At 36.7% G+C, this 27,797-nt stretch overlaps 1 protein-coding gene across 5 annotated transcripts in view; it reads right to left on the bottom strand.

The window, feature by feature from the left end:
* Positions 1-1,124: 1,124 nt before the first annotated feature.
* FGF12 (fibroblast growth factor 12) overlaps positions 1,125-27,797 on the bottom strand; it is a 506,216-nt gene continuing 479,543 nt past the window's right edge. For 4 of the 5 annotated variants that reach the window (XM_014567918.2, XM_032482082.1, XM_006194906.2 and 1 more), the window contains 2 exons: positions 22,052-22,250; positions 1,125-5,752 (listed from right to left, as the gene is read on the bottom strand). In XM_014567918.2, the coding sequence (XP_014423404.2) occupies positions 5,634-5,752; positions 22,052-22,250 (318 nt within the window). In that variant the 3' untranslated portion in view covers positions 1,125-5,633. The remainder of the gene's footprint in view (positions 5,753-22,051; positions 22,251-27,797) is intronic. The other variant, XM_032482063.1, reaches the window with a different exon arrangement.

The raw sequence follows: 27,797 nt of genomic DNA, 5'->3' as shown, positions 1-27,797 counted from the left end.
ACTAGTTAACACATCTCAAATTCCCAGCCACAGTGTGGTTCATTTAAGTATGGGACATGACCCAAACAGGGCCAATGAGATTGGAGATGTTTTCCAGGGAGTTGTTAAGAGAGAATAGATGGTATAAACATGTGATATCTTGCAACTTGTAAAAGAATTCCAAACTCCAACAGGAAATTGTACATGGAGTGGGCAAGCTGAGAGACCTACAGACAAGTGAAGCCTCCGTGGTGATAACGTTGGGACCCCCTGCAGGAAGGGCCAGTCTGGTCTGAGGATTCTGTTATGAAAACGCAGAAGCATCCTAACAGATACGGAGGCTAAAACACAGCGGAAGAGTACAGTGACAAAACTGACCGACTTCTCATTTTTGTTCATCTCAACTCAGGCTTTTTCCCCATCTCCTCCTCTGAACACTCATTCCTTGCTTCATTCCAAGTATCTCGAGGTAAGTAGTAGTCTGTGTTTCTCCATAACTTTTCTCTGAATGATTTTCTCTTCTGGGGGGCCCCTTGTTATCTTTCATTGCTCAGTATCTATTTTCTTTTCAGTCCCGGTCCTTCTCTAGGCGTCATTGTTTCCTCATCGGTTGTGTATAGAATCTTAGTCACACATCTCCTGTAGCACTTGTATTTGGGGTATTACATTATTTATGTACGTGTCTGACTTTCTCGGATTTTTGTTGAGGATCCCTACACTCAACCAAGTCTTTACTTAGCAAATTATGAATAAATGAATGAGTGCCCTCTAGTTCTTAATCCTCAAAAGCAAAATATTAGGTTTACCACAAGTAGTAGCTTCATATTTAGAAAGTAGCTTTTACTTTTCACCACAAAACTTTGACTTCTTCTCCATCCATAAATCCAGCTTTGATCTTTTTCATAAGACACGGCACTTTTTCAGTGATAAACACATTTTAGAAAGGAAAGAGACTTCCCAAAGGAATTTAATGTTTAACAGAAGGTGCAAGTATTTTGTCTGCATGCATGAGCATCTCAAGATTTTAATTGATTTTTTACTTCAGGAAGGTTGTGATGTATAAACATTTTACAAATCTGATCTCAAAAAACAATGATTTGAATAATCTGTGCTTTAATGTAAAAACGAAACATTAATTTGTTCAATTTCTCATACAGCGTGTTTATTAAACATTTCGGTCTCAATAATTTCTTAAGACTGGAACATTTAACCTTGTAATGGAGCTAAAACCAGTTCTAGTCATGGGAGTATATTTTGGATTTTTGAACAACTTTAAGTGAAATTAATGCCACTGTCTTTAGGTTGTGCTTGGAGCAAAGACAAACATCAACTCATTCTTTCCAACTAATAAAAGACCTAATGATGCAATTTCTATTATGACATTATTTTAATGTTATTATCGTAGTGTTAAATGTATGTTTACTTCCATTTGTTACTGAAGCTCAATATATCATCTCTGGACACTAACTATTTTCACTTAATTTAGATTTTAAATATTGAATTTTTAACTTGGACTCCAGGAAAAATTCTGAAAAATAAAAATCTGCATTTAGGATTTTTTTTTCCTTGCCCTCAGTTATATACTTCAGTCTGACATGACATAATAGAATTTGTGGAAGTACAGCTTTTTCAGATAACTCTTTAGAAATAAAAAATAACTACCTCTGCATAAGAGGGGATTCAGAATCACTGACATTCTGAAGGAGCATGTGCTTTGATGACTGTTCTCACCTGTTTCTCTTTTTATTATAAAGTGACAATTTATACTATCATTAGAAATATACATTTATATATAAAGTTTTGCATTCAAATCTCTTTATTTTTGATTACCTAGGACTAAAGACCACAAATCAAATAAAAACTCTATATATCCTTATTTCAGAAGCATATGTATATATACACATATATATTTGTAGAACAATCCACTATTTTAAATGTGATTCTGATTTAAAAAATGCTATTTACAATTCCATGACAGAGAAATAATCTCAGCCTTTTTATGATATTAAAATGAGCAGGGGGATTTTTATGTTTGAACGTGTTTCACCTTGTGTAGATGAAATTAAGCAACACCATGGAAAACCTTCTCAGAGCATGGCCTTGTTGACAAAGCCATGAAGGTGGAAGAGCAGATTTGCTATTTCTGGGTCCATGTTTAAAAAAAATTACTCTTAATGTAGTCATGCTTCTTCACCGGGGGATTAGTGGTCCCAAATCAGGACCTCCAAACTTTTCAATACACAATAAGCCATTCTTCATCCTTTACTTTTGTCTTAATACTCTTTTCTCTTGCTAGTGGCACCACAGGACCACCAACCTACACATAATACCTAGCGATAGCATTGCCATTTTCTTAAACAGAAGAATTCTAACAAGCTATCTGGATTAGAATGAGGCCCGTAAAGCATCATGATTTGCATCAAATCCACGTCTCTTTATTGTGTCAGTCCTTAATGGCTAAAGATGTGCTATGAAATTCGTATGTAAAATTCAAAACCCAAACTATTACTATGATCAATAGGTTGGCTTGCTGTCCTCCAGTTACTCGAAGCACAAAAATTAGCAGATGGAACTTGAGCACCATTTTGTTTCTATACCTCAAGCTTCTAGCTTAAACATCAAGTAAGGTATATTGACCAAAAAACTATTTTGTGAGAGTCTCAAAAGTTTTGTTTTCATTCTTAAGCCCATTGACTCTGAAACATGTTACAATAAGGACTCATAGAATAAACATACTTTACCTTATATGTACACAGTCAATTACAAAGCTTTACTAAAATCACATTTTTCCTGAGACTATCCCAATGCATTAAAAAAAGCACACTTCACTTATAGAAGAAAAGTGATGAATGAATTGAGACCCAGAAGTTGGAATGATGAAAATCAAGGAATTATTTTACTTGGAATAAGCTGGAAAAACAAACTATTTAAACTGACCCAGATTCTTTGAGGAAATAGGATACTTACATGTGTATATATGGTAATGTTTTCAGAACCTAGATGGTGAATACTGACTTTTTCTATTAAAGGTTTTATGTACTTAAAAAGCAAGCAGCAGTTAAGCGAATGTTCACCCTGTGCTTAAACCATAGTTTCTGTCAGGTTCACATGTAAAAGAACATCAGGTTTCTAATTATTCTCTGAAATTAATTCTAACTTAAACAAAGCTAATTTCCAAAACATCTTACTGTGGTGAACATTTGCTTAAATGATATGGAGAAAAAACAATAGACAAATTGGGTAGTTAGAATTGTTTCTTCACTTCTACCAAGATGGGGACAAATGTCTAAATGCTAAAGGATGAACAGCCATTGAAAATAGAGGGAAGAATTTTGTTGGGGATTCATCGCTATCATATTTTTCATAATAGTTAACTCTACTAAATATGTTCTGTCATGAAATCATCAGTGTAATGGATAACATTTTGTAAAACTGTCAGTTGTGTCACTCACGAGCTTGTGATGTGTGTTTGTTTATCTGTGTATCATCAGAAAGCTCAAGTCATTTTATGCTAAATGAGCCTATGACCCATTTTGTAGAAGCCTCTTTTTTATTTTTTCAAGGGAAATAAGGCTTTGTGCCTGGGATTTGTTTGGTCCTGGAAGTGACAGGTGCATTGATAATCAAGTTGAATCGAGTGACAAGGAGAAATACCACCAGATTTGGATTTCTGTATTTCTTTTTATCAGGGTTTTCTTTGCCTAGAAGAGTAACATTCCTTTTTTTCTCTTTAATTTAAATGTCTTTATTCATTACTTTCCAAATATTTTGGTTAAACAAATATCTCTTGCAAATGTGTGTTCAAAATCCTTGCCTAGATGCATAGCTTTTCTTCTTTGTCACCAATTAGAGAAATCCCTCCATTTCATTTTCTGCTAACCTCCTGATAACATAAACAGAATACTTGGTGAAGGACATGGACCACTGCTGAAGAATAATGATTGTGTAGAGTGAGGGAAAACTACACTGACTTTGAAAGAATACAGCAACCACCGGCAAGGTCATTGAAGTGAGGGCCTAGAGCTTCTGCAAAGTGTATATATTTTAGGGAGTATTTGGAACAATACATGCTGGACGGTAGAGCTAGAGGAGAAGTAACATGCTAAGTCTTCTCACTGATAATATCCAGAAATCTGCATACGTTTTTAAACATTCTGTTTTGTTTTGTTTGATTTGGATGTCTCTACACCATTCCTGATTTGTAGGACTAAGTAGATCTATTTTTTCCCAAGGCAATTGTATAAAGTTCGTTTCTTCCCTAACATTTTCCTAATACTTTAGTATCCCTAAATATGCAATTTGGCTAGTCTTACACTGAGTTTTTGTTTTGTTTTTAACTACTTTAAGTCACTCACACAGCCGTCTGTTGGAGCCATAGCTATTAATTCCATGTTGTTTCTCTACGTCCCTTGAAAATTCAGTGTAGTACAAGTTCCCTTCTGTGTTCCAGGAGACAGACTTATTGTCAACTAGATTTATAAAAGAGGATATACAGTAACAAGCAATCCACTGGCTTCATAAGGTAGTGAGTTAGAAATTTCACAGTCATGCCCCCCAATGTCTCAGTGAAGTTTGGAAAATGCTAGACAGAAAACTCTGGTAAGGTACAAAGGCAAATACAATTTGTTTTCACCAATTTCTTGGGACTTATTTCCTTTTGTAAAACCCCTCTTCTGTCCTTCCTGCTGCAAGAGATGGTATAAAACTCTCTTAAGACAGCTAGACATGGTGCCTATAATCTCAAAAGTGTCTACAAAGTAAAAAATCAGGCCAAATGGTAAGAACCCATAACTTATCACTGCCCAAGGCATGGCAATGATAAAGAATTCCTAAAAGTTAATTCAGCCTTAGAGCAAGATTTTTTTTTTTTCTAAATGGCTAAAGAAAAAAGGTGAGATCCTGAATTAATACCTTTGAAAAAAAATGATACTCTCCTAGGAACACATTTTTAGGAAGGAATGAAATCAGCTAATAGCATTAAATTCAACATAAGACTATCCTTTGCCTAAAACAATCTTAAATATCAATTTCAAGAATAGAATTTTAAGCTTTTCTTGGTGTTAAATGATTCCTGGCTACATACCTTACAGGCATTAGGAGAATCTATAATTCATACATGTTCAATATCATGGTAAAAAAAAAAAATCCTGGAAACATAATGTAATTATGTCTCAATTCCAGATGCCCAAAGAAAATACAAATTCAGAACAAAGCACACATCACAGCATTATCCAGAGTTTAAACTATTTGGGGTATTACATCTATTTGTAAGTTCAATTCTCCAAAACCCTTTGCTTTAAGGTAATAACTTTATTTCATCTTTATTACAGTAAAGTCTTCATTACAATTAGCCCTCTGTTAATAACAACACAGTTTATTTTAATGCTTGTGGAGTCTTGATTTATTTTTTCTTCTGCTTTTATGTGTGCTAATCTTTGTGCATGTGCATTTTCTACCACATTGCAACAGGCTAGCTTTGGTTCAATTTTTCTGGTCCTACACAAAGGAAGATTTTGAGTGCAGAATCTTAGCCACTAGGTCCTGGGTTGCCATTTTATTTTCTTCTCCTTGGGTGGATTTATTGGAAGGAAATGGGTAAAGGGCAGAGGGAGAAAGGGAAGGAATGAGAGAGGGTCGAAGGGAAGAGTTCTCAGCTATGTTGAATCTTGATTCACAACTTTGCCTCCATTCATGGTTGGTGTTCCAGAACTTTTCCTCGAACGCCCTTGTTTTTCTCCAATTTCATGTAGTGATGGCTCTCTGTACATACACACTGAAAGGGAAAACCACATCAATTACTTATTACAATAATGGACATCAATTTGGCCTCAATAAACATCTCAAATTTGATTTTATAGTATTTTCCATCTCATCACTAGCTTTTCTTCCCATCGTAAAAATGACTTTTAGCTTAAAATATTTAATGGACACACATCATTCTCTTCCAGTTCTGGCAGTCACAACCTTTTAAGTCTTCTTGAACTATAGACATATGGATGGCTTCTGTTCCGTCATAGATAAGGCTTAAGTCTTTACTGTCTACTGACCTACAGAACAGGATTTCATCTAGAGTTAGAGAAGACACTGGGAGGATAACATTTATAGGACAGAAAGAGATATTGTGTTTTTCAGTCTTTAGCCCGCAGTCTAGTTTGGGTAGGAAAAAAATCCTTATTGACATGATTCTAATATTTACCCTGCTATAAGGAATATGACATGTTGCATCAAGTTGACAAATATTTACCGTCAACTTTCAGGGTATCCTACATAAGAAATGATCATGGGAAGGAGGGCAGAGAAGATGCAGTCTCCTCAATTTCTCCAAATTTCCTTCACCAAAGGTAGTAACATTCTCTGTGGCTTCTTAGTTATTCATCAATAGGAAATGTGATTATGCAACCGTGAGATTTCAGTTCACATCTATATAAACAGTTCTTTTTCTTCCTGTTGTTTTGTCTGGCTCTAAAGCTCAGTCATCTGTGAATTATGGCGGCTCTTGCTAGATTACTGCATAGAAAGAGCGATGATTTTCAATTCATAGTTATTCTTGTAAGATAGGATCTATTAGCATATTGAGTACATTAAAACAGATTCATTTTCCTGTTGGGAGACAAATGTGACTATATGAGCATACGAAATATTTACTTAAATATCAGCATGTATTTTCACCCTTGACTTAGGGACAGTTACGTACCTCCATCTATTGAACCAACAGTACGATGCCTTGGCAATCTGAAATGTTATTTCCAATCAAATTGTTTCCTCTTTTGGGCTTTGCCCTGGTGCTGGGGACCCAAGCATGGCTATGACTGAATAGACGTCGTATGGTGGTTAAGAACATCAATTTGGAGCCACGCTGCCTGGGTCCACATCCTGATCCAGCCACTTTCTAGCTTGGTCAAATTGGATACACTTTCATAATTGAAAAACAGCATTTTCATGAGGAGTAAATGTCTGGCATACAGTAAGCATCCAAAGATGTATAAGAAAAATGAAGGAGCTGATCTCTTTACGAGAATTTTGAATAAAAGATTTCAGAGAACACTGTGTGATCAACTGTTTTGGCTGAAGGTACATTCTAAATCCAAAACTGGATTAAGAGAGTTAAGATACAAGTAAGCTTCTCCTCAGACTAGTTCAGTGATGAGGAAATAGGTCTCTCCCACATCTCAGTAGTAGAGCTTCTTAAATGTTAATGTGCATTTCTGTCACCTAGAGACATTGTTAAAATGCAGATTCTGATTCAGAAGGTCTATAGTGGGCTTGAGATTCTACACTTTTAATAAGTGCCTTTTTTTTTAACGAGATGCTGATGCTGGCAAAACCCAAACCACACTGCGGCTCATACAAAATATATATAAAAGCATGTTTGTTAAGTATTGCATGCACAATCATACATACATATTTTTAAATGAGATTTTTTTAAATAGTTCAATTCTTGCACTGAGTGGCCCCTCCAATATCCCGAAAGGACTAACTGCCTTTCGCCTAACTAACAAAGTGTACAGAGGAAACTAGTTCAGAAAAATTGATCCTGTAATTTTCAGATGATGCCAGTAGGTCATTCAAGTTTTTGCCTTTCTTTTACAAGAGACAGAAGATCCTAATGTAAGACCCTATTGAAATCTTGAAGTTCCTCAAGTCTAATGTCTCTTACCTGTATTTCTGTTATGGGCAAAGAGTCTAAAATCTCCCAAATTAAAGAATAAGTTTATATGTACAAAGTCTGGCCAGCCATTTATTTATAACTGGTTAGTGCACAGGGGAACTCAGAAGATGTAATGAAGTGATTCCATTGGAAAGCTATTTATATGATGCCATAAAGCAGTTTTTCCCTACTCCACCACCTAATTGACTGTGAAAACCCATACATCCTCAGACCAGACTATGGACTGCTAAATCAGTCTCAAAGAATGAAAAAACAAAACAAAACAAAAACCTTAAAAAAATGCAATAGATTTTGACCTGCAAATTTCTTAAACTTTAACTTAGAGGTAATTGAAGACTATTTTTAATTTCCATTAAATAACATATTTTATTATTTTTGTATCTGAATTTCTTATTGTTGCAATTTCTTTTTGAGTTTCCTTATGTTGTGGATTCTACCCAAGACATTTGCTTTTAACTTTTATCTCTTTTTTGCTGTTTCTCACTTACACATAAAATACTTAAGTTATGATAACACACAATGTTGCCATTATAATTATCATTGCAGATAACTTTTCTAATAACTTAACCTTACTGGCCATCCTAATATCAAGCCCCCAGAGAGTTTTCCAAATTGGCATCTAAAAAATTTTCAGTCTTTGAAAAAGAACAAAAGCCACTAGTGTCAGAGCAAAGTGTGCCCTTTGCTCTTCTTCTGGGACAATTCATTCACTAATCTTCTAATATTTCATTAAATGGAGTAATAAAATTCTGGGTTTTGGAAAAAAAAACTAGCTTATCTACCTTAGCTGGAAAATTAAGTGTAATAAGATCAATGGATTCAATTTGATTTCTAGGGCTTTAATTTTCATTGTTACTTACAGGCTCTGGGATGTCAGTAACACCATCTAAATTGAGAAGCTGACCAATCAAGGGCTGTGAATCTCAATCAAATTTTAGAGTTAAAATGTAATTTAAAAAGCCTGATCCAATTAGAAAGCAAAGAAAGGAAGGACAAAACACTTCCCTTCAAGTAATATAAATTCCTTTGATAGTTGCATTAACGCTCTGAAACTATGCTGTTCAGAATGGCACATATAAAACACTGACACAAAATACAAGTAGAAAACAGAAGGCGTAAGTGTTCTATACGGTGCACTGTAAGTCCAAAGTGTAAACCCAAATCACTGTGATGTGTATGATAACCACAACGATAATGTCTTAAACAAACTTTTCATTCCTCCAAAAAGGCTCTTACTTCAGAGTATTCAAAGTCATTTTATTTTTTATTCTTATAGGCAAATTGTCTTTTAATGATTTGTACCAGCAGACAGGATTTTACATTTAACCCTAACTGGGACTTGGACTTCTTCTCAGGCACTGAATGATCAGAGGGACAAGATTTTAGTACAGAACCCAGGCTGGCATTTGACTGTGGAGATTTTCCTGGATCCTGTTGAGGAATGACAAAACCTGCCCAAATGGAAGTTCAAAGCCATTTTAAACTCATTTGATAATTAGAATAACTCGGTGAATAAAGTAGGTAAGAAATTTTTATTGCCACTTTTTAAATATAAAAGAAACTAAGCAACTGCCCTAAAGTCAGCGGGTGAGTAGCGGCGGAGACAGATGGGGCACAGGACTCCAGGGCCTAGTCAAAAGCTCCTAATAAAAGCAGAAGAACAGTTCATCACATAAATGGTACCAGTGATCGCCTTATTCCAGACAATGTTTAAGTTCTCTCCATATATTAATCTAGATCCAAGTTGGACTCACCTCTACAACATATTCCTAAGGTCATCCACAAATGGTAATGAAAACAAATTCAGGATGCCTATTATAAAAATAAATAATTAAACAACAAGTGTTGGCAAGTATGTGGAGAAACTGGAATCACTGTACATCGCTGGTGGGAATTTAAAAATGGACAGCCACTGTGAAAAGTAATATGATGATTTCCTCAAAAAATCAAGCGTAAAATTGCCATATGATCCAGAAATCATACTGTTGGTGTATACCCAAGAGGAATGAAAGCAGGGATGTAAACAGATATTTGCATACCCGTGTTCAAAGCTAAAACGTGAAAGCAACCAAGATCTCTATCAACCAATGAACAGATAAGCAAAATGTGGTACATATATACATACAATGAAATATTGTTTGACCCTTAAAGGGAAGGAAATTCTGGCACAAGCATGGATGAACCCTGAGGACCTAAGGCTAAGTGAAATAAGCTAGGCATAAAAGGACAAATATTTTATGATTCCATTCAGGAGTAGTCAAATTCATAGAAACAGAAAGTTGAACGGTGGTTGCCAGAGGCTGAGGGAAGGGAGAATGGGAGTAGAAACTTAACGGGTACAGCGCTTCAGTTGGGGATGAAAAAGTTTCAGGGATGGATGGGTGGTGATGGTTGCACTACATCATGAACATCTTAATGGCACCAAAATGTACTCTCAAATTGGTTAAAATGGTACATTTTATGTTGTGTGTATTTTATACAACATAACAATTACACATAATTCTGTGTGTGTGATTACAGGAACAAATACCCTGAGTGTAAACTATAAACAAGGAAGTAACTATTAAAGCCAGATATCTTATTTGCATGGGAAGAGCCACCAATTCCCCAACAGTCAGAAATACTAGTCTTAGGACTGTACTAAGAGAGAATTGGCTTATATTGAAGAGGTATAGACAGCGTTGGTGAGAGGATAGGAAAATCTGATGAGAGCATCCTAGGACTGAGCTACCTCCTACAGCATCCATTTTGCCATACATGGTCACTGAGCACTTAAAATGTGGCTAGTCCTGATTCGGGTGTGCTATAAGTATAAAATAAACATTGAATTTTAAAGACCACACAAAAAATTAAGTATCACAGTAATAACGTTTACATTGATTACATACTGAAATGACAATCTTTTGAATATACTAAGTTGAATATGTTAGTAACATTTCTTTCATGCTTGTTTTTATTTTTGAAATACGATTACCAGGAAATTTCAAATTACATATGTAGTTCATATTATTTTTCCATACACAGTGCTGTTTTAGAAGGATTTGTTGTTCTCTGGAAGAGAAGTGTCTTGATTAGAGCTAAAGCTATCAATTACTAAATGATGGGGAGGAGAGTTGAGAAAACTTCCTGAACTGAATGGACCTGACCTCCATATGTAGACTTAGGAGAGGCAGAGTATCCTGGACTTCTTTGATGGGATGAACTGGTTCACAAAACATTTATGGATCCTTTTAATATGGCTTAACTAATACTGTATCATTCTGATTCTTTTTTTTTTTTCATTTTTTTCTCTCCCCAAATGCCAATTACTCTTTTGCAGACTAATATCCAAAGATGAATTTCTTTCAACAATAACTTGTTCATTTATTCTCTGAACAGGTACATATTTACTCTGTGTCAGGTGCTCTGCTAGATTCTCTGGCAACTGCGAGAAATGACCTCTGTATTCCTGCCCTCACGGAGCTCAATGCTAAGAAAGAGAGCACACACGTGCACACAAATCACAGGGTAGACGGGGCCACAGAAGAACTAAATAGAAACGATACGTAAAGTAGCTCTTTGATGTTGATTTGGTCTTGAAGGATGCAGAGGGTTCAGAGAAATGGATGCGCTGATAAGAATGAAGAGATGAAGTTCAGGTCGTATAAGAGAAACAGTGATTGTTGGCAGAATGGGGTAAAACTGAGAGGTGGTGAGGGATGAGACTGACAGGCTAACCTGTGTCAGACCTCCTGAATTCCAGGCCAGAGGATTTAAATCATGATCATGATATATATCAGTCTTAATCTGACAGTGAATGAATAGTTAATAGTATGCCCATCAAGTATATGAGTGTCTAGGGAAAAATGTATTATTCAATCTCTTTACCTGGAAAAATGTCTAACTATGTTTACATGACATGAATACAGCCAGTCAGGTTAGTCAAGAAGAATCAGTCAAACTGAGTTGTACTGCACAGATTACATAAGAAATGGTTGGCAGCGTTTCAAACTTTTATGAGTTGTTCTGATGCCTTGCAAACACCGTCTTAATTCCTTCGGAACAAACCTGGCTGAAGCACCATTATGTATGAGACCTGCTGCTTCCCTAATATGCAGCTGGCTTTCTGTACCTGTGAGTTCTGCATCCTCAGAGTCAACCAACTGTGGATGGAAATTAGTCAATAAAAAATTCCAGAAAGTTCCAACAAGGAAAACTTGAATTTGCCCTGCTCTGGCAACTATTTACATAGCATTCACATTGCATTGGGTATTATAAGTAACCTAGAGATGATTTAAAGTATACAGGAGGATGTGCATAGATTATTTGCAAATACTCCTATGTCATTTTATAAGGGACTTGAGTATCTGCAGATTTTAGTATCTGCAGGGATTCCTGGAACAAATTCCCTGCAGACACTGAGGGACAACTGTAGTCAATATCTAACATATTTCAAGTATCATTATTTTGACTGCAATTGAAAGGTGGTTAAGCTCCCTTGGTTAAGCTAACTAACATGTTGAGAAGGGCTATCCTTTTGTGGGGAGCTTAATTTAACAACTTCAGAAGACTAAACAAACAACAAGAATTACTAATCCCACATATGAGAATCCTATATACTTTAATGTACAGTAAAAATTAATTGCATTTTTTACAGCTGCCACTACTAGAATTTGGAGTTCTGGTATTAATTTCCAATCATATACCATTAAGCAATTTTGAAAAACCTTTAAGAAACATTTCTAGGGAACTGTCCAGATTCTGATCTTCAATAGTTACATAAATTCCGTAGCACCAAAACTGTGTTTCTCAAATTATTCCTATTCCATGCAAGATTAAGTTTTTTTTCTTTCTAATAATCAGTTCCTTATTAGCACTTGCAAAGAACCCCAGTCTCTCGATTTGCAGTAGTTCAAAGAACTAAAATGATATTTACAGAGGGGCTTTTCCACCACTTTCTGTTACAATAAGCTATCATTTCATTAGAAAATAGATTTATTATTCTAGGCTTAAGAATTAAAAAAAAATCTCTTTGTGGTTTAGTATTTCCTTCCCAAGAACTCTGTTTTATGCATTCTGGCCCATTACAGTTATAAGAGCAAAGTTGACAATCTAGTTATTTCGATGAGGAGTAATTTCCAGATTGAGAATAAAGTGAAAAAAACAGACAAAAAAATCCAATGTCCTATCTTTTGTGTCCTCCCAGCTCCCCAGAACTGTTTCACAGAAACTCAGATTCAACAACTGGAAACAAATCCTCGGACTGCAATTTGGGATGATACTATCTAACTGTCTCATTCAGGACCTTGTGGGCTGTGCTTGTGATACAGGCATCGTTTTCAGGGGGCGTGATTTAATGGCCAGCTGTTGATATGGAACTGATTTCTCTTTCTTTCCGATTTAATCTTACACTGTTTTTTCCAAGAAAGTTTCAATATCCAGATTTCAAGAATGTTCAGTGTCTTGATGATGCCATACCCTCATGATCAACAACGTTACTTTTTCATCTGGCTCTTCTGGGTTGCCCTGATCATTCTTATGCTCTTTCCTCTTTAGAGTATTAAAAAATAAAAACTTGCTCTTTTTTCACCCACAGGATATTTTTTAAATAAATACTATTGCTCCTCTAACATGTGCGATACCATAATAGTTTTGGATAAATGGTCAAAGGAAATCATGCTCTGAACAGAGCAGTATTTCTGTATGATTTGTTAGTACTCTTTCTTCAAATCAGTTTTCTGTTTTCCCTCTATTCTGATATATGTTTCAATTTCTTCCTTTTTGTCCCCTTCACCCTCCCTCTCCCCTCTTCTTCCTCCACTTCTGCTTCTGGATGTTTCCTTTTATTCATGTTTTGACACTTCTTGATCTATAGCACACTGAAGCAGAGGGATTTATCCCAGCTTTCAAAGTAAAAGTGAGGTAGAGATTTGATGAGAGCATATTCTTCTTCATTCACAGACACAAGGACAAGTGCAAGTTCCTAATAACATAGCCCATATTATGTGTTACTTTAAGGCGTAGCATTCACTTGGCATCCCCAGTTCAACGCGTTAATGTGAACAGAACACACCCATACGATGGACACTAGTCACTGAGTGACTTGACACAGTGAAGGCTGTCATTTTAACAGCTGCCTGAGATGCACGGCTCATATTTCTGTAGAAAGCCCTGCAGTCCTGTATATTATTTTATCACAAATAAAATGCTCCGCTTGCTCATAACATGACCATAAGCTACCAACTTTGTAATAAGATACAGTATTTGCTCTATTTCTTTTTTTTGCTTTATTTTTAAATGCAAGATTGTGCCATTAGAAAAGAAAAAGACCAAATATATATAACTGGGCTTTGAAGTCTTATTAAAAATAAATCCATCCTTTCTTTGTAAGGTTAGGTACGGGTCTTTCCAGGGCAGGCTTTCCATTTAATATTTTTCTATTACATTCTTTTCACTGGTACCTCTGTTGCAAATGCAGTTACCAGAATATGCAGGCATTTCTTGCTATTATAATAGCTCGGAGACCCTGTTTGCAACTTTTAATATTCAATAACCGCTTTTATTTTAAGTGTCATGAATTCCTCTTGGAAAACTTAAACTAAAATAATGCCTTTCTTAAAAGTCTAAAAAAGTGAAATCTCAGGAGTTGCTGTTATTTATAAATTAAACAACTATAATAAACCAGGTTCCAGGTACCATCGCATGAGTATTGTTTGTCTCAGTAGCCACTGTCCTCATAACCACAGCTAATGTTAATTCAGCACTTATTATATATCTGCACTTTATATATACTAATATTTTCTTTTATTTTTTATTGAAGTGTAGTTGATTTACAGTGTTAGTTTCAGATGTACAGCAAAGTGATTCAGTTATACATATATACATACTATTTTCAGATTTTTTTCCATTACATGTTATTACAAGAAACTGAATATAGTTCCCTGTGCTACACAGTAGGTCCTTATTGTTTATCTATTTTATATATAGTAATGTGTATCTGTTTATCCCAAATTCCTAATTTATCCCTCCCCTGCCCTTCCCTTTTGGTAACCATAGTTTGTTTGTTCATGAGTCTATTTTTGGTTTGTAAATAAAATTTGTATCTTTTTTTTTAAGATTCTACATATAAATGATATTTGTCTTTCTCTGATTTACTTCACTAAATATGATAATCTCTAGGTCCATCTGTGTTGCTGCAAATGGCACTATTTCATTCTTTTTTATGGCTGGGTTATATTCCATTGTAATATATATACCACATCTTCTTATCCAGTCATCTGTCAATAGACATTTAGGTTGTTTCCATGTCTTGGCTATTGTACATATTAAGATTATTTTAAATGACCCTAAAAGGTAGATACTTTTATTGATCCCTCTGGCAAGTAAGGAAACTGAAGAACAAAAAGGATAGTTTGTTCAAAGTAGTGCACTGACACAGGGTAGAATCAGCATTCAAATTCAGGTGTCATTAGCTCCAGGGTTCCTGTTTAATGGTTTAATGTGTCTGGAGAAAAACAAAACTTCATTGCCTGGTCTCAGTCAAAATCTTGACCCCCAAACCTCCTGGGGGCACTCAACACTTTCTGGAATCCTACTTCATTCCTCTAGCCACTTCCCTCTCCCATTCTTCCCAAGTGACTATTCGGTACCTCTTTCCTCCTCACACTTTGAAAACGGCCTCAGACCCTCCTCAGACTTGGGTAACAGGCTTGCCTTCTTTCCTTCTTTTCTTTTTCTCCCTCCCCTTTTATCCTTCCTGCCCATCCTTCCTTTTTGTCAATAAGCTTCCACCTTTGTATTTCACTTAGAAAAGAGATGCAGAAGACAAGGTCTTCACATTTCCACCACAAAAGTTACAACCTGCCCACATCTGCTCGCACGTGTTCTGGCTCCCTGCTTGTTACAATACTTGACCTCTTCCTGTCCCCATCTAAACCTCACCCTCCACTTGCCACCTGTGTATTTGATCCCATCCCCTGTAGTCAGTGTTACTCAGGGACCCTCTCTGCTATAATGCCAATCTTCACTTTTTCCCCATCAGTCTAGAAACATGCTGTAGTAGCTTTAAACAAACCAGCCCCACCGTGCAACTGCCATGTTTCTCTCCAACTTGCTCCCCATTTCTCTACTTTCCTTTTGTAACGGGACTCCTCAGAAGGGTCATTTAATGTTATTTTCTTCTTTTCTTTATCTCCTGTTGTAATTTGGATCCACTCCAGTTAGTCTTACTCCCACTACTCCACTGAAATCACTCCTGTCAAGTCACTATTGAATGTACGTTCCAACCCTAATAGTCGAGCCTCATTCAGCAACTCATTGGACGCTCTACCAGCATTTTCGATAAAGATAACTCTGGTCTTAGTTTTGCGTCTTTCTAGCTGTATGGACCTGAGTGAGTTACATCACCTCTCTTAAACTCAGTTTCTTCATATTTAAAACTGAAATGATAACCTTAATCTGTATTCTCCCAAAGTGTCAGCTGACTATCAAGTGATACTCCTGTTAGGGAGGAATGTTGAAAATAATAACATATCATGCAAATGTCAAGTAGTACAACTGCTACTAATTATTATTTTTATACCACTGCTGGATTCTTATAAATCATTAAAAAATGGGAAGTCTTGATAGCTGTGAAGGACCTAAGCGTAAAGCTTTGAGTGTCAACATTATTCTGGAATGGAGAATTGGGAAACTTGAGAGGAGGGCTGACAGATAGTTTCCAAATGGAGGCAAGATAACTCCAGTTTCTGATAAAGTTCATAACTGACATGTTATAAAGAACTCCCATCCTATATCAGTTTCCGCCCAAGAAGAATAAAATATGACTAATCTTTTTTATTATTACCAATTTAATCAAATTTTCCTTGGCCTTCTGTAATTCCCAAGAAGAGGAAGGGTTAGATAGCTCTGCTAGTTAATGTACCGTTAAAGAAATTTAATTGTCTTAATAGCAGATCATAGAAGGGTGTGGGCAATTAACAGGAAGCAATTTCACACCTTAATTAATGTCACATGGAATCTCTTTAGAACTGCAGGAGAACATTAAGTGCTGGTTCAGAAGCAATGTATTGCCAAAAGAATGCACCCAGTATGCTGTAAATATTAAAAGAGTTAAGGGACATTGTGAGCAAAAAGATCTGTATCTTCATTTAGAGAGAGATCAGAAGCAGTATTTGTGTGCAAGAGAGAGACAGACATGGAAGGACAATGTGTCAGGGGAAGGTAGGGGGGATTTATTAAAGACTAAATTCAAAGCCAGGAAAAAGCTACCTTAAATGAGTTACACTGGTTTGAGGAAAAGAAGGTGTCACAGGCTGGTGGAGATCCCAAACTCAAAAGATGGAGAGAGAGAGAGAGAGAGAGAGTTACTATTATCTTTTCTATAATGAAGACAATGAGGGACAGCAAAGGTACCTTTCCCCCCGATCTTTCTGTTTTTGTCTTTTAGTGTGGTTGGGTCCAAAAGAGGATGCTGGAAAACAAACCATCTAGTTCTCATTTCGGTTAATCGAAATAAAAAATCAAAATAATTTGCCATAGTATCCTCCCAACAGGAGCTTTACAAAATCAGGACCCCTGATTTGTTCACTTCTTTGGTGTCTCATTACATAGTTTTTGAAGAGATTATTATTTTCCTTCCAAATTCAATATTCATTGTCTCTAATGCCTTATTCAATACCACACCTCATAGCCTTTCTCCAGGACGTAACACAATAACACAATGTCAAATATCCAAGGGAAAATGAAAAAGGCACCTTGCATTGACTGACAGATTTGAGAAATCCAACTTCCTTACAATGTCTAATCTTCATATTATTCCTGTGAAATAGATGGAATTTATAAGCAACTGCATTTCCAGAGATCACTTAGATTGAAGAAATAAACTATTTTCTCAAAATTACTTAGCAACTCACTGAAAAGAAATTTTACCAGAAGAATTAGACATTTGATTGTCTTTGACTAATTGATTTCTGTCAGGTTACTCTTTATTAGTGATCAATTTTTTTGTTTGTTTTTTGTTTTTATTAGTGATCAATTAGGTCCAAAGTTGGTATTACCTCTACTAACTCCATATAGGAATTTAACCCAGCACTGAAGTACAACCATCCCAACAATAGTAGGAAAAAGGTAAAAAATGTAACATGTTTAATATATTTAATTCCACGGTGCCAGAGTGACAATTTCCTCTATATTAGATTAGGTTTAGTCCAAAATATGGATCACAATAATTTGAATAAATTTAAGTAACTGCCTATGGACAGATTTGATCAAAATAAATCAAGAAACACCAAATTCAGTCTAGAACACTGAGTCTCAAACCCGGCTGTCATCAAAAATCACTTGGACAATAAAATCAGAATACTTTGGAGATTTGATCTGAGAATTGGTAGCTTTTAAGACAACTCAAGATGGTTCTGATACTGATGTTCGGGAAACAATGATCTACATTATACTACTGGGACTTCAGTCAGGTTCTACTAAGTTGAAGCAACAGTCCTCACAGACGAGTGGATAATCTGTAACTGCCCTACAGGTGTGTGAGGGAGTGCACGTGCATGTGCGTGTTAGTCTCGTCTCCCTACTAGAAAGTAAACTGGTAGAAACTGGTAAATGGTCCTTTAGTCCAAGTTTAAGATTTCGGTAGCAATGGCTCTCAATTGCTATTTCCTAATTTTCCTTGACAAAATACATTTCTCTCTCCAGGATTAAGTTATTGAAACTTAAATTTTGGGGAATGAGCACATTCTTTTTAGAGGGGATGGAACTAGATTCTGAATATCCAGCCACCTGCAGGAGCTAAGCAATGAGCTCCTTGAACAATGAGGGAGGAGAAAAGGAGGAGACTCCTGTTCTTTGTCAAAAAGTATGTGGCTGCTGCCTGGGGAGACAGAGGGGGAGGTCCCCATCAAGACAATTTAAATCAGGGGGAGTTGCTTATCTGTGGTGTGAACAATGCTCTGAAAGGGTAAAATTGGGAGCAGTGAAGACTGCTGTTGTCTTCAATTCCAGGGGAGGGTGAGTAAAGGCTGATGTGCGATGTACGTGGTAATGGGTTTAAATATCAAGTCCATCCATCTGTCTGAATAGATGCCCTTGCAACCCCTTATTAACCCCACCTATGTTCTAAACACGGGAGGGAGGGTGAAATGTGTCGGAAAGGGGGCTGGTGGGTTATTACCATGGAACCAGTGCAGGACTTAAAGATCCTCGCACTGACACAGCTTAATTTGGGGCATCCTGACATTCAAAATGATGCCACCATCAGGACTGGGGAAAAGGCAAAGCTACTTGAAAAACAAAAACAAAACAAGCCTTCCCTTCTCTGACTTTTCCTCCATAAGGGGCCAGTGCCACCAGGGAGGGGGGACATGTACTGTCTGCAGCACTGGGCTCTGGTGGTAACAGTAACAGAGGTGGGCTTACAGGTTTACAAAAATTCCTTTAAAAACTAAAATAACTGACAGCAATATAACTGCATGGAGAATCACTATTTAATTGCTTATATTTTTCGTATTATAATATTAGGATATTGATATCAAAATACAGATGAGATATAAGAGAACGGATCAATGTCAAATCAGTTACAGTATGAGAACTGAAGATCTCCACGAACCGGAAAGGACTTTTTCTTCTAAGGCGCAAGTACATTCTGGATTAAAAAAGGAGAGAAGACAGGAGCATCAACTAGGGTCCTATTAGGCTACCCTGAAGTTACATCTCAGACCTCAGACCACCTCAGGAGTCTTCCTGGAGATTAAACACTTGATCCCTCAAGTCCGAAGGTCACTGCTTGAATTCTCACTCTGCCACTACAAGCTGCTTGATTTGAGACAACTTACTTAATGTCTCTGTGTTTTACTTTCTCCATTTGTAAAATGGGGATCATACCAGAATCTACTTCATAGAAATGGACTGAAAAATAAAAGGGGCAATAAATGATACGTGCTTAGCACAACACCTGTACAAAGTGAGCACTTACAAAGCTGTTAGCGAACATTGCTCAGAAAAGTTAACTTTGCTCTCTAAGACACAAAGACATTCCTAGGGAATTAAAAGGCCTTTGGTCTGAAATGAATTAAGTTCTTGTTTTCATCTTCGGGAGTGCTTCTCATCACATTTTATAAACTCCACACCTAAGCTTTCATTCCCACAATCTAAAGAGACAACGAGCCTTGGAAGTAAATCCAAGTATTAGTGAACCTGATTTAGAACGGACTATTTTTCCCCCCAGAACAAAAGTAGAATCATTCTAAAGCATCAGTAAATAAGTAAAATGAAAACAAAACAATCAACCAAAAGCTTTCTATAAGAAAATTAGGAAATCAGAGCTCTTCTAAAGTAAAGATGATGGCAGGGTAAAGCAGGGGCTCTTAGCTGTCCCAACCCCAACCTGCCATTCTCCCCAAATGACTAGACACTTACCTGTGGTGTGGCCCTCTAGGAGGAAGACTACAGTCTTAATCTTCCCTGCACCTAAGTGTGACCACGTGCCTGAGTTGTGGTCAGTGGGATGTAAACATCATATGGAGAACAGGGATCATCTTGAAGAGAATACTGGCACAAAGCTTTTGCCTCCATCTTTTTCACCCCTTCTTCTGCTCTCTGGGATGGGGATGCCTGTTGGATCATGGGGATAAGGGCAGATCCAGGGCCACTGTCTGTGGCTGTGCTGGGCACAGTGTCGGGCACAGTGGTACAACACACTGGGGAGAGTGGCACTCAAAGCTGGACAGAGCCGAGGTCCCTCACAACTGGGAAGCCATGGAATCAGCCCTGGACAGTGGGTTTCTTGATTTGGTTTGTGAGACAATAAAACTTTGTATGATTAAGCTGTTCTTCCATGGGCTTTGTGTTGTATGCAACCAAACTGAATTCTACCATATACAGTTGGAATGTCTAGTTGTCTTTTCCCACATTTGGACTGAAATGCAGCAAATACGTAGAATTAAGGCAGCTCTCAAACTAGGACCATGGTAATTGTATACATTTCTCTTGGAAATGCATACATGATCACACAGACCCAAAACGTTTGGCTAGCTGAAGTGTGACAGAAGTCATGATTAGGAGGGTAGGTTAAAGGTGTTTCTTTTTCTTTGGGGGGCGGGGTGGGATTCAGTATGAAATGTATTATTCATAAAAGGAACATTTTATTTTATAAATAAAATAAAACACGTGGACTTCTTACTTTTCCTGTATACTTTCCTGAATTTTCTAAAAATTGTTAATGAGCACGTACAAGAAGTCCACTTAAATGCACAAATAAAAATGATGCAGTAGTTTTAGTAGCTGACTCATCCTGCACCCAGAGTGTCTGCGTCTACCTAAACCCCATCTCTCACTTCACATGTTCTGAACCTGACTAGCTCTGAAGGTAGGTTTAAATGTCAACCTTCCAATATCTTCCTTCTGATGGAAGTGATAGCTCCTTCCCTAAATCCCAGTCTCATTTCTGGCAACACGTAATACATCACTTTTTACGTCACACTATTGTCATTAGTAAACATATTTCATATCTCCAAGAATATTATAAAGTTTTCTGGAGCATATAGTCCTTCTCCATCTTTATATCCACTGGCTAAGTCACAGAATAGCCATGCGCTGTCTCAGTTTTCCCATTTTTTCCACAAGGAAGCTGATCTAATGGTTTATGTGACTTTCAGAGAAGAGCGTTATGTTGGTTAATGTTTAGACCACTGCTGCCTTCTTAGCCTGTTTTAAAAATCTTGACTGAATACAGTAAATGTGATCATCCAAAAGATATATTCTCATCTGACTTAGAAAACCAGTTGCCAAAAAAATGGGTTTCCTCAGCATAAAATTATTTATCCCACTGATCAATTTTAAATAAGTGGCCACTACATTAAGTGACCAAGGGAGGGCAAGTTATAGGCTCAGTTGAGAAGGATAAAATTTAATATGGTAACATTTATTGATCACAGTAAATAGAATATTATTTTCTTTCCTTAAAACTACAAAGAAAAATTAATGTATTATTTTGTTCATTATGTTCTCAGATTTATTCATAAAGATGTAGCAATTAGACTATAAACATTTCTGAAAGCCTTGTGAAAATTTTAAAAGCCCTGTAATAGTATTATTGGTTTTTCAAGAGGGTAGCCTGAGAAATTAAATTATTGTGTTCAATAAAGAAGGAAATTCATTCCAAATGGTCAATATCACTATTTTTCTGCTTTGACAAGTTCTCTAGCCTGTATATTCAATCAGTTGTTTTCTAAGTGCCAAGTATCCGTAATATAGGTTTTTGGTTTTTTGTTTTTTGTTTTGAGAGGAAGAAGTACTACTGTGTTTTCTGACTCTTTGTTCTCATCTGTTGCATTACAATCTCTGTTGAGTGACAGGACAAGGGACAGAACTGGCATCAACACACAGATGGAGGCTGAAGAAGGGAAGTTTGTCTCATACCTTCAATAGGTTTTGGTACAAAATGTGATGAGGGCTTGGTTTTCTTCACTCTGTTCCCCTTCATAATTTGACCTTCTTTATTGAGTCCCAGAAACCACGCTCGGCCTGATTCTTGCTGACGGTACAGTGTGGAGGAATAGATCACATAGTAGTTTTCAAACACAGACTCCTTAAATTTGCACTCTGGAGTGAAAACATCCTGCAGGGAAGAAAGAATACGGAAGAGAGAAAGGATTGAATAATGAACCAGCAACTGCCTAAATCCAGTAAGCCTGAAATATAGGTCGTCTGCTAAGAAAAAATAAGCAATAATGCATGTAATCTCTGTTAATGCTCGGTTGTCAAGATTCAGCATGCAAAGTCAAGAAACAAGATTTCCTTTCTAAACAAACTTTACTCCACAGAACCAACTGCTCAGGGTTGAATCACACCTTGGGCTAATATCATTCGAGACTGTGCCCAGGTCCAAACTCTGATCTCAGTATAATGCTTTATAAGATTTAAGAGAACGGCCATTGTGCATTTTAGTGGGCCGTAGCATACAAAATGTACCCCTGGGAATCAAAATATAACACAGTGCAGCACACACAGGCTCAGCAGATGCTTTTGAAGGGGCTACCCTCTATGCTCACAAATCTATTAAGCAGCCAAAGCTTGTTCTATGCAATCACCAATATACTATTTTGCTTAATGTTAGTAACTTTCCCTGTTAATTTCTCTGAAATCTTTTTTTAATTAGTAACGAAAATTTCAGGCAAAAATACCCGGTAAAAGGATAGTAGAAAAAAGAATATTACCATTACATTGTATGATCTCCAATGAAACACAGCATGAGAGTTTTAGTTCAAGAAAGAACCTCAAAAATCCTCTACCTCGCCTCCATCATTTGATAAGTGAGACAACCAAATGGTGAGATGATTATAAGTTAAACAACCACCAAATTACAGCGTCAATGCCAGAACTCACATTTATTGTTTCACAATCACTGCCTCAAGTTCACCTCTTCTGCCTGAGTCTTGTTTAGTGACTTACAATAAGATTTTATAATCAACACAATCAAATCAAATCCTAACATGTCAAATGAACAAAATGTATTTCATGGAAAGAAGAAATTCCTCCCATTCCAAGAGGAGCAGAAGAAAAGCAAATGTGACAGCATCTTCTTCAGCTACAAGTAAGAATCCTACACGTCAAACATATTCATGAGAGTCACAGTCATCTTCACCACGTAATGGGAGAATCTCTTCCTTGTAACCCTTTCAATGAAAGGCCCCAGCGATTTAATGCAGTTACACCTGGGATTAAGTTACATGGAACTAAAGCTGTTGAAACCATGTCCTTGGAGGTGATTCTTCCAAACTAATCCCTTGGCTTCACTTGCAGAGAGCTACAGGGATGCATCTGCAGGAACTGATGAAGGGCTTCAAGGATACAAGGCACTACTGGAAGGACTCCGTTGATTTTAAATGGCTCAAAAATTATAGGCAAAAAAAAAAAAAAAAAAAAAGAGGCTTAAAAAATGGGAAAGGAAAGGAAATGGAAAGGTGGTTGTAGACATTAAAATAATAATAGTAGTGATGGTATTTCAATAATAATAATAATTTTGATAATAAAAGTATGATGTCACAGAGTACTCTCAGTTTAAGTAAACTTAGTGGCCTTAGGAATCAAAGAAACAAATGACTTTGCAGTAACATTTCACATCTGCTACGATGGCCATACCAAAAAGGATGGATAATAGTAAGTAGTTTCTTTAAACCCTCATATCTTGCTGGTGAAAATGTAAATGATGCAGCAGCTGTGGGAAATAGTTTGGCAGTTCCACAAAGGGTTAAACGTACAGTTACCATACGGTCCAGCGATTCTACTTCTAGATATACACCTATGAGAGTGAAAACACATGTCCACACATAAACTTGTGCACAAACACTCAGAGCAGTGTTATTCTGACATCTGTCAATGGAAGAATGGATGAACAAAAATGTGACACAGCCATACAGAGGAATGTTACTTAGCCATAAGAAAGGATGGCGTGCTGACTCATGTGACAACACAGATGAACCTCAAAAACATTATTTCACAGAAATATGAAAATTTGGAGATAGATAAAAAGCTGCTTAGTGACAGTTCAGTTTGCTGCCTTTATTTTAAAAAGTAACTGAAGCCCATGATAGTGAAATAACTGTCTTGTGAGTCATAGGGTGTTAGAGGAGACCCGGACCCTGGGCTAGAACCCCGGCCCCAGGCTGCTGGTTCAGTACCTTTTCCCATGTCACACGATGCTTTCTTACAGTTGAACCAAGCCTATTTTCGATACCACGCTGTTGATTGGAGGTAAACCATCATAAAAACCACATCTACCAGGTATAATTACTTTTATTTAATAAATTGGTGAAATCCTAGGTTTCTGTTTAGTTTCAAGACTGTTTAAAGTCTGCTCTAGAACAACAAAGGTCCAGAATATTGGGCAGGGACTGTAGTCCTGGGGGCAGGCGCCAGGAACAGCATTAGGTACGGACGGAGCCTTGAACTTCTCAGTCGGTAAATGGGGATCCCAGATGCAGCATCCAGGTCATAATCAGATATAAAAAGTCACATGGAGTATTCCATTTAATATTTTAAAGGGGCTATGCAAGCGGGGAGGGTGTAGCTCAGTGGTGGAGTGCATGCTAACCATCCATGAATTCCTGGGTTCAGTCCCCAGTACCACCATTACAAATAAATAAACAAGCCTAACTACCTCCCCCACCAAAATAAATTTTGAAAACTTTTAAATTTAAAAATTAAAAAAATTTTTAAGCCAAAGGCATTTAAAAATAAAAAAATAAAAATAAAGGGGTTATGCAGGATCTGAATTCAGAAATGAGGCAACTGGTAACACCTGACCAAGGGAAAAACATTTCAGGAGGGAAAAACGGCAAGAGCTTAGTGTAGGCACTTCTACGGGGCACAGGCAACCTCCCAGAAATGGTGAGGAAAACCCTAAGAACACTGAGCCAGCGTGGATACTCATGCTAAGTGCAACCTTTACCATATTTTCACAATTTCAATTTCAATATAAAGTTGGGCATTGAAGTATTTACAGTACATTTGCTGTTATCACTCTATTTGTGTAGTGAGAAGTCAAGTCTTATACTTGGAGTAGGAAAATTGGGGTTTGCTTCTGGATCCATACATTTTGGCTGTGGGACTTTAGGTAAGTGGTTGAGCTTTTTTGACTTTCCTATTTTTCAATTGTAAACTAAGTTATTTTAAGGAATATAAGATGATGGCTATGGACATACATTGTAAACTTAGAGAATCTTTACAAAAAATTCTAACACACTATTATTCTTACATTTTTTTCCCTTATAGCAAGAAAAATAAAATCAACCATGTAACTAGACATTGAATTCTGTGTTTTGGTCACAGACGATGACATCTACCCCAGGGTCCAGGACCCTATACCACAAGTTAAGCTCTATCCTAGACTGCTTCCACTATAGCCAAAACAAATAATAGATACTCACATATTTTAAAAAATCATCTAAAGCTTTTGGCAAAGACCTGGGCAATCACCTATATTCAGAAGAGGTTCCGAGGTTATAAAAGTATGCTCAGATTGACAATAAATCTAATGTGTAATAGAGATGGGCAGGCTTTGAGCCAAGGTGACAAAATCCTAGACTATCTCAATCAGGGTGTATAATGAAGAAAGAGTAAGTAGCTAGTATAAGGAGGGATTTCTTCCCTTTTGTAAAACTAACTAGCAGTTGTGTTGCATCTCATAAATGGTATTTGTTTATTGCTGTAATCCTGAGCGCTCAGGTCAAAGTAGGTACTTAGCAAAGCTTACAGAAACATTTGTTGATGAAATAGAAACATCCCCATATGCACATCATGTGGGTAGACATGTGAAATGCTAGGTTTATTTCTCACATTTATTACTCTAACATATTTCTAAATCTTTAATATATTCTACTTAAACTGACCTTGATTTAAATAGAATATGAATACGACTTTTGAGAGTGCTTTTAAATTATTTTTGAGCACTCACTTTTTAAGCAGCATTTGCACAACTTTTTGTTGTTCTTCTAGCATGGTACAGGTCATTATATGACCAATTCTTCACATTCCAAAGACCTATTCATCCTAGCCTTGTCTTGGAAAGTTAAGGACACCCGCCCATTTCATTCCAGATGACAAATGAATGCTGGAACATCACTTAAGCCCAAGGCCACCACTCGTGACTCCCTTCAGTCTCTCCCCATCCGTCTGATTCTAGTCTACTCTCTCTAGAATTCTTCTCTCTGATCCCCAGCTTCATAGTTTCGTGTTCTGCCTTGATGTGTCTCCCGTATCTCTTCCTGCTCTTCTCTCTGCACTTAGACCACTGAGATCCTACACAGGTTTTGGCTTCTCCCATCAGTCTTAGGCTCTGCCACCACACAGTATGAGATGCTACTTTCTGAGCCAGCCTCTGACTGTGTCAGTCTTGGCTCACCCCACCCCCATATGAATGACATTCTCCTTTAGATGTAAGTATCATGAGGAACAAGGAGACAGAGATTTAAGGAATTTGATAATTATACGGATAAAATGTTATATTTCTTGCCATGATTATCACTGAGTTTTCATCACATACTAATTCCTAGACATGCCCACACTTCCTAACCCTCAAATTGTACTTTATTCAAGTTGTCCTCTCTACTTCTCTAACAGGCCATGACAAATGCTCTTCTCAGTTACTGCAGATAACTGTGAACTTGCCCTCTTTTAGCTTCTCATAGTATTTAAATACTAATGTTTACTAAAAAATTAGTATTTAATGCACTTTGCCTTGTATCATGATGGCTTTTCTTGCTCCCATCCTAGACACTTGCTTCATCAGTATCTATTAGGAAGTTTAGCACTCAATTTATTCTGGTTGAAGTAAATGATAAAAATGTTTTAAGGAAACAACAAAGACAACAACAAGTGATAAGACAGCAGTGAGTGACAGTAGTGACTCTGTCTCTTCAGTTGTATGATCTTGGATGTGCTATTTAATTTTGATAAATCTTTGTTTTATCATTCATAAAGTGGAGACAATAGTTCTTGCATTAAAAAATTTTGTGAAGACACTTAAGATCTGCCCTTTAGCAAATTTCAAGTATATAATATAATATTGTTGACTACAGTCACACTGTTGCACATTAGCTCTCCAGAACTATTTCATTTTGCACAACTAACTTTGTCCTCCTTGACCAACACCCCTGATTTCCCCCTCCTCTGGCCCCTGGTAACCATCATTCTACTCTGCTTCTATAAGTTTGACTATTTTAGATTCCAATCTAAATTCAACACATTTATCTTTCTGCATCTTGTTTATTTCACTTAACCTAATATCTGCCATGCTGTAGCAAATGGCAAGATTTTCTTCTTTTTAAGGCTGAAATATATATATATATATATGTATGTATGTATATATATACACACACACATATACATATATATAAAATTTTTTTTCTTTATCATCTGTTGACAGGCACTTAGGGTGTTTCCATATCTTGGCTACTGTGAACAGTGCTGAAATAAATATGAGAGTGTGGATATTTCTTCAAGATCTTAATTTAATTTCCTTTGGATATATCCCCAACTGGGACTGCTGGATCATAAGACAGTATAATAACAAAAAAAAAAAAAAAAAGAGAGAGAGAAACAAGAGAGAAAATGAAAGAAAATGGTAGCTATGTTAATTAGTTTGATTATAATGAGTATTTCACAA

Source organism: Camelus ferus, chromosome 1, assembly GCF_009834535.1.
Source record: "Camelus ferus isolate YT-003-E chromosome 1, BCGSAC_Cfer_1.0, whole genome shotgun sequence".
NCBI lineage: Eukaryota > Metazoa > Chordata > Mammalia > Artiodactyla > Camelidae > Camelus > Camelus ferus.
This window is presented reverse-complemented; position numbering and strand designations above follow the sequence as displayed.